General features: G+C 38.4%; 1 protein-coding gene across 1 annotated transcript; it reads right to left on the bottom strand.

The window, feature by feature from the left end:
- Positions 1-2,438: 2,438 nt before the first annotated feature.
- LOC124372945 lies at positions 2,439-8,183 on the bottom strand. Its single transcript, XM_046831359.1, has 2 exons — positions 8,112-8,183; positions 2,439-2,887 (listed from the first exon to the last, which is right to left on the bottom strand). Exons 1-2 carry the CDS (start codon positions 8,181-8,183, stop codon positions 2,588-2,590), a joined length of 372 nt encoding a protein of 123 aa, XP_046687315.1. The 3' UTR covers positions 2,439-2,587.
- Positions 8,184-8,413: the final 230 nt, after the last annotated feature.

Raw genomic sequence — 8,413 nt, 5'->3', positions numbered from 1 at the left:
GTAGTACAAGTGCATGTTGAGAGTGCCAGGGTAGTGTCTGTCAGTCCTTTTGACAATCACCAGTAATAGTAGTACAAGAGAGTGTTGAGAGTGCCAGGGTGGTGCCTGCCAGTTCTTTGACTCGCCAGCTATAGTAGTACAAGAGAGTGTTGAGAGTGCCAGGGTGGTGTCTGTCAGTCCTTTGACAATCCCCAGTAATAATAGAACAAGTGCATGTTGAGAGTGCCAGGGTAGTGTCTGTCAGTCCTTTTGACATATTTAAAAAAGCTATATTCTATTTGCAACATTTATAGAATGAAGAAGATTTCTATTAATGTTATTACAAAATAAATTTTGAAGTATAACCTCCAAAAAATAAATTTTGTGTGTGTTGCCTTTACATTATATTCGAAAAGCTAAAATAAAACCACAATTTTATGATGTTCTATTTTGAGTTAAAAGTAAACACTAGTGAGTAGATAGTAGATTAACACAGTGCGGTGAATGCACTCTACTTCTTCTCCACCTGCCATAAAGTGGGTGTGTGGAGGACCTTTAGTGAGTAGATAGTAGATTAACAAATGTTAATTGCTTGTACTCGGGCTGACCCACACTAAACCATGTTTCATGTCTTCATGATTTGATACTGAATATATGAAATACGTCGGTAAGGGAAGATCATCATCAAGTGGTCTCAAACAAACCAAATTCCCACTGGACGATTCCTCCTTATTGTAAAGATGTATGTTAGTTCTGTATACCTGTAAAATATCTTCAGGTTGAATTCGTCCGTTGCTGCAGTAACAGTAGAGGTTGACAGTCATACAGGTCCATGCAGGCACACGTGTCAACGATTGTGACATTACTGCGATATTCCACTGATCGACTTCATAGCAATCCAGCACTTTTTGTAACAATTCCCTCCCGTAGTTTCATTTTATACCACTCTCTTGAAAAATTTTATTCAAGTCATTACAGGTGGGTTTTTTTTTATTTTGTACAATAGTTTTAAGTTGTTTTATTTCTTCGTCAAACATTTGTTTGATGTCATGAGTAATCAATGACAGACACTCTGTAAACTGGGTCAGAGTCCAGCAGGGGTTGAGCATGTTTCAGAAGAAACTCAAGTATCTGCTGTAAAAAGTCATCAAATCTCAAGACGATGTTAGAATGAAGTTCGTTGGTCGACTGATTTTGTTCTACTATATCTCTGATCTTTCTGTTAACCTCTTCCACAGGATGAAACTTGACATCGAATACTGATCAGACTGTTCGGCTGGTGCACAATGTTGTTACAGTACTGGTTCACCTCTCTTACTTTGCTCAACACAGACCAAATCAAATCCCTCAATCTTAATAACAGATGTTCATTTCTTGCATTGGTTATTTCTGATAAAAACTGTTCACTCACTCTGGAGTTCAGTGACTTATTACCCCTGCTTCTGCATGCTAAGTCAAGAAAATATCCTCTCTATATCTTTATTTTCGATTAGTAAATTTGCCAGGAGCTTGGACATTTTACTATCGATTTGATCGAATACAACTGTAGGCCTCTTGTCTTTCAAGGACTGAAAGTCTTTGTTTATTCCTGTAAGGAGATAAACCACATCTTTAACAATTGGATTTATAGTTTTCAGCAAGCTGATTACTAGGTCTGTTATATTTTCAGAAACATATTTTTCTAATTTTGTGACATCTTCTTTATCGTCACTGTATTCAATGCTTTTGATTTTCACAAGAGTCTCCAAAACTTCAACATCATCAGCTCTCTCATTAATTTCTAGAGTTTTCTTAATTAGATCAATAGCTTCTGAGGATGATGCAACATTAAAGTAGAAAGATATCATTGAAGATTGATCACAAAGTTCATTCAATAATTCAATTAATTTAGACGTATTATCCGAATAAAGCAAACCTACAAAGCCATTAAGACCACATATTCCCTGTGCAATTTTAGTGCTCACCACAACAGCCCCTTCTGCAACTCTCAAAGCTCCGGCTGCAGCTACAGCAATAACATTAAATGCACCTTTCACTACCTCTTTAGCATAAGGCTCATTATGCTTCTTCTTGTCTAGTATTTTGACAACACAACGGCCAAAGCCATAGATGCCTGCAGCAGCACCGCCTACGACTGCACAGGGAGCGAGTACGGGAGCAGCAACTACCAAAGCGGCAACCCCAGCAACTCCAGCACCAACAGAAATTACCTTCTCTACTTTATCTGCGGCTTTTAGTGCTTTGGATTTAGCACTAGAAGCAGGTGTCTTGGAAAAACCGACACTGAAACCGGTTTTTATGTCATAACTTCCATGTAAAGGATAACAAATGACAATATCAGGTAGGGTATTTGTCGTTAAGAAGTCAGCCCAGCTTTCATATACACGACAATTTGTATCTATGTACACAATATTGGATCCACCACTCTGAATTCTAAACAGAGGAACACTCGTTCACTTTTGGAATGCCTTCTATTTTAGTAGAGTCTTCTTGAAATGTCACAAATACACAGGAAAATTTTATTTCATAACCTGTGCTACGAGAAATAATGACATTACCAATTGATGCAATTTGTTTATCTTGATCATTAGAATATCCTGATTGAACTTTACATAGGTGATTCGTATCTTTTTGATTTTTTAGGTTTCTGTAAGGAAACAATTTTCAATTCATAACTGCCAGAAGTTGATACAAGACTCATATTGTTCTCATTACTGTCAGCAAGCTGAGGTGGGGGAAGACCAAATAAGGCAAATCCAATTTTTTTACATAACAATGTTGGGTTACTTTTGGCTACACTATCCCAAGTGTCACCATTCTTTTTCAGCAAAGTAAATGCTTCATAGTGCTCATATTGTTTTCTCTTAGCATTTTTCAAATTCTTCGCACCAGTCAATGTTTCAATTCTCTGAAATAACATCAATAATGATTACATTTTTTAAACAATAGCAAAAGCACACAGTAAAACACATTACTGCAAGTGTTTATTAATAAAATTATATGAACATAAGCTTATATAATAGAATTTAATCTTATACACACACATATACAAATACATATACAAGGTGTTTGAAAAGTTATCTTATGAAACACATGAAAGGTGTATGAAACACATCTACTAACCGATGTGTTTTCACTGACTTTTTTTAATTAGCAAATTATGTCATAAATTATTTATAACACAATAAATAAAACTAAAACAAATTCGTCAAAACTAATATCAATAGTTATGTTCTACCAATGTTCTTTGTTGGTGAAATAGTTAACTTACCACTTAATTTTGAATAAAATATTTTTGTTATTTTTTATAAATACTAATCAGTGAAACCATTGGTTAGTAGAGTGAAACGCCGCCTACCACATCAGAATACGACGATCCAGTCAGAAATGGCAGCGCATAATGTACTTCACAATGTGTACCTAAAACAACCCGCCATTTCTGATTGGATAAAGCTTTTGAGATGCGGTTTGCGGCATTCAACTCTACTAAGTGAGCTCTTTCGAATGAGGTATCACTCGACCCATGCTTTAATTTAAGATTTCTATGTTTTCCACTGTGGGCCGTCCCCCCATGGTTGGCATGTCATGGTAATAGCAAGGAAAAATAGTTTACATAGCCATATGACACTGTGCAAAGTTTAGAGATGTTATCTGCTATGGTTTGTAAAATATTAAGCCGTACCCAGACTTTTGAAAACACCTTGTATATATATATATATATATATATATATATCTACTCTCATGTAAAGAAAAAAAATCTTCTGTATCTAAAGTATAAATTTTCTTACAAACAACAGTAGCATCACAACTAATTTGAACAAAATTTTTCCAATCCAAAATCTAGAATCTCATTTACATAGAACTGTATTGCAGGAAGATGAGAGGTAGACCCGAAGGAGGCCCCTGCAGTTGAATAATGTATCAGTAGCTAGTGAGTGTGAACCTCCATCGTGAAAACACTGCTATCATTAGACACCTGGATCCTAGTATCCGAGCCCTGGAGGATCTCTGTGATGAACCACATGTTTCATACCACTCATAAACCCTTGTTTTTTTACTCATCGCAGACATCATAGCTTAGATCATATGCCCTTGTTACCATTTCCCACATTTTGTTACATTTTATTTCATTTTTCACACAAAAATTAATACAAATTCTTTGATTTTTTTTTAAATCGCTGAGTTCATAACACACGTCTAACATTAGCAGCTGTAACTGAAAAAGTAAACAATTAATACAGCTGGAAATTTCTAATACTTCAGGAGCATGAATAGCAAAATAATCTAGACAAACCGACTCTCCAAACCCGTGAAAATTTAAAAATTCCCGTAACTTATTGAACACACCTCGTTCACTTGGGGCTGAAAATGTCTTCAAATTGTACCGTAGAGTAAAACCTTTGGTGACAATTGAGCCATGACTAGGCTCGTTTCTTGTGTCTAGTTCTAGTGTCTGTCTGCAGGTTGTTTGCTGGATTAGAATCACGGCTAATCCTAGCAAACAAAACCTGCTTGTTTGATTTGTTCAAATACTTAGCCTAGGAAGATAGAATAGCTTGCATCGGCCCTGATGATCACTATTGTCATCACAGAATAGTTCAGAACCGCAAAGAAAGACCGGTATCAAGATTTGAAGACTGAAATGTTGAAAATTTGCATGTTTATAAACAACAATGTTTTGTGGTGAACATGGAAACCTGGCAAAATATCTAATTTGGTACTGTGCCGTGGTAAACCTGTGTAAAATGTTCCATCCACATCTTCACCCCAGTACAAAGAATGTGAATTTACTATTTTTCACTGCATGTCCAAAGCTGGAGTATACCAAAGGCGTCTAATGGATAACTCTGGCTTACTGATAACTTGTTCCTCACGCATTGGTCAGAGAGCATGAGGACATCCCAGTGACCTTGGGTGCTTCCTTCTTTACCTTTCTGTCTTCACATACATTTTGCTGGAGTGTACCAAAGGCGCCTAATGGATAACTCTGGGTTACTGATAACTTATTCCTCAAGCATTGGTCAGAGAGCATGAGGACATCCCAGTGACCTTGGGCTCTTCCTTCTTTACCTTTCTGTCTTCACATACATTTTGCTGGAGTGTACCAAAGGCACCTAATGGATAACTCTGGCTTACTGATAACTTGTTCCTCAAGCATTGGTCAGAGAGCATGAGGACATCCCAGTGACCTTGGGCGCTTCCTTCTTTACCTCTCTGTCTTCACATACATTTTGCTGGAGTGTACCAAAGGCGTCTAATGGATAACTCTGGCTTACTGATAACTTGTTCCTCACGCATTGGTCAGAGAGCATGAGGACATCCCAGTGACCTTGGGTGCTTCCTTCTTTACCTTTCTGTCTTCACATACATTTTGCTGGAGTGTACCAAAGGCGCCTAATGGATAACTCTGGCTTACTGATAACTTATTCCTCAAGCATTGGTCAGAGAGCATGAGGACATCCCAGTGACCTTGGGCTCTTCCTTCTTTACCTTTCTGTCTTCACATACATTTTGCTGGAGTGTACCAAAGGCGCCTAATGGATAACTCTGGCTTACTGATAACTTGTTCCTCAAGCATTGGTCAGAGAGCATGAGGACATCCCAGTGACCTTGGGCGCTTCCTTCTTTACCTCTCTGTCTTCACATACATTTTGCTGGAGTGTACCAAAGGTGCCTAATGGATAACTCTGGCTTACTGATAACTTGTTCCTCAAGCATTGGTCAGAGAGCATGAGGACATCCCAGTGACCTTGGGCTCTTCCTTCTTTACCTTTCTGTCTTTCACATACATTTTGCTGGAGTGTACCAAAGGCGCCTAATGGATAACTCTGGATTACTGATAACTTGTTCCTCAAGCATTGGTCAGAGAGCATGAGGACATCCCAGTGACCTTGGGCTCTTCCTTCTTTACCTTTTCTGTCTTCACATACATTTTGCTGGAGTGTACCAAAGGCGCCTAATGGATAACTCTGGCTTACTGATAACTTGTTCCTCAAGCATTGGTCAGAGAGCATGAGGACATCCCAGTGACCTTGGGCTCTTCCTTCTTTACCTTTCTGTCTTCACATACATTTTGCTGGAGTGTACCAAAGGCGCCTAATGGATAACTCTGGCTTACTGATAACTTGTTCCTCAAGCATTGGTCAGAGAGCATGAGGACATCCCAGTGACCTTGGGCTCTTCCTTCTTTACCATTCTGTCTTCACATACATTTTGCTGAAGTGTACCAAAGGCGCCTAATGGATAACTCTGGCTTACTGATAACTTGTTCCTCAAGCATTGGTCAGAGAGCATGAGGACATCCCAGTGACCTTGGGCTCTTCCTTCTTTACCTTTCTGTCTAGACATACATTTTGCTGGAGTGTACCAAAGGCGCCTAATGGATAACTCTAGCTTACTGATAACTTGTTCCTCAAGCATTGGTCAGAGAGCATGAGGACATCCCAGTGACCTTGGGCGCTTCCTTCTTTACCTCTCTGTCTTCACATACATTTTGCTGGAGTGTACTAAAGGCGCCTAATGGATAACTCTGGCTTACTGATAACTTGTTCCTCAAGCATTGGTCAGAGAGCATGATGACATCCCAGTGACCTTGGGCTCTTCCTTCTTTACCTTTCTGTCTTCACATACATTTTGCTGGAGTGTACCAAAGGCGCCTAATGGATAACTCTGGCTTACTGATAACTTGTTCCTCAAGCATTGGTCAGAGAGCATGAGGACATCCCAGTGACCTTGGGCTCTTCCTTCTTTACCTTTCTGTCTTCACATACATTTTGCTGGAGTGTACCAAAGGCGCCTAGTGGATAACTCTGGCTTACTGATAACTTGTTCCTCAAGCATTGGTCAGAGAGCATGAGGACATCCCAGTGACCTTGGGCTCTTCCTTCTTTACCTTTCTGTCTTCACATACATTTTGCTGAAGTGTACCAAAGGCGTCTAATGGATAACTCTGGCTTACTGATAACTTGTTCCTAACGCATTGGTCAGAGAGCATGAGGACATCCCAGTGACCTTGGGCTCTTCCTTCTTTACCTTTCTGTCTTCACATACGTTTTGCTGAAGGGTACCAAAGGCGTCTAATGGATAACTCTGGCTTACTGGATAACTTGTTCCTCAAGCATTGGTCAGAGAGCATGAGGACATCCCAGTGACCTTGGGCTCTTCCTTTCTTTACCTTTCTGTCTGCAAAGACTCTTAGCAGGTTTAATGTGGACAACGTTGTAAGCCTCAATAAAACCCAGTGGAAAGTGGGCAAGCAGTGTCTCAGGGCTGCCTGCATTTCTGCTACAAATCAATAATCAGTCTGACTGAGGTACTTCCAAGAGTTGATGGAAGTTCCAATGCCTTTTCGTAGATGCTCCATCCTCATACAGACCTTTCTATAGAGTGTACAGAGTTATTTTAGAAAACTCGGTTGTTCCACCGTCATTTGGGATCATGTCTAAAAACATCATATACACTCAGCTGTGCGCCTGGAGAGACATCTAGATTACACTCAATTTTGTAGTTTAGGTGTCTTTGATATCAAAAACAATGCATAAAGTTTTGTTTTGAGCTTCTTAGTCACCAACTTGTTTTGAAATTCTTCAAATGGAATTCTCCATGACAATGCAAGGCCTGACACTGCAGTTCAGACCCACCATCTAAACAACTACAACAATGATGGAGAAGTAAAAAGGGACATGGACTCTTTTTTATTGGAGCAGGCAATAAGTCTTACGAAGTTTCCCAAATTTTGTGAAAGATATGATAGACATTTAAATAAACTTACAAAATTAATGGACAGCCCCTGAGCTATTTTTAAGGTAAATAAATATAACATTATGAGTGCACAGATTTTTGACTAGAACATTTTTTGTTCATAAATAAAATCCTTTAAATACGAATTTATATTACTAAAATGCTGAAATAAACACAAATAATGTGATTGCTATATAAAATTTAAGTAAACTTGGATTGCCAGTTTGAAAATTTTTCACTGACAAAAAACAAAATCTTGCTGGTTGACAGGCCAAACCTCAATAGTATAATGTAATGAAGCACAATACACATATACAGCTATTGTTTACCTTTGACATCAATAGACGACAGTTGAGCTAATTATGAATAACCAACCGGACATTTTCACTTACCTCTAAAAAGGCTTTTGCCACTGTGCACTTCAAATTGTGCTGATACCTCAGCCATATTGGATAAATTTCCATCTTCTTTCATCTACTATATCACTAAAATCCTCACATTGCTGAAAATTTTTTACGAATTTGTAATCCAAACCCGCCAAATCTTCCAGTTCCTTTAAATCCAAAATTTTTCTTTTGAATGTATCATTTATTTCGGCAGCCAATTTTTTTATAGTATATGTCTGCTACTTTCTGTAAAATACAAAGTCTCTATAACCATGTATGTTATAAGTAACGTCTAAATGATCTTAAGA

This window comes from Homalodisca vitripennis, unplaced genomic scaffold, assembly GCF_021130785.1.
Source record: "Homalodisca vitripennis isolate AUS2020 unplaced genomic scaffold, UT_GWSS_2.1 ScUCBcl_4457;HRSCAF=10625, whole genome shotgun sequence".
NCBI lineage: Eukaryota > Metazoa > Arthropoda > Insecta > Hemiptera > Cicadellidae > Homalodisca > Homalodisca vitripennis.
Note: the sequence above shows the minus strand (reverse complement) of the source record. Positions and strands in the feature narration are given on the sequence as shown.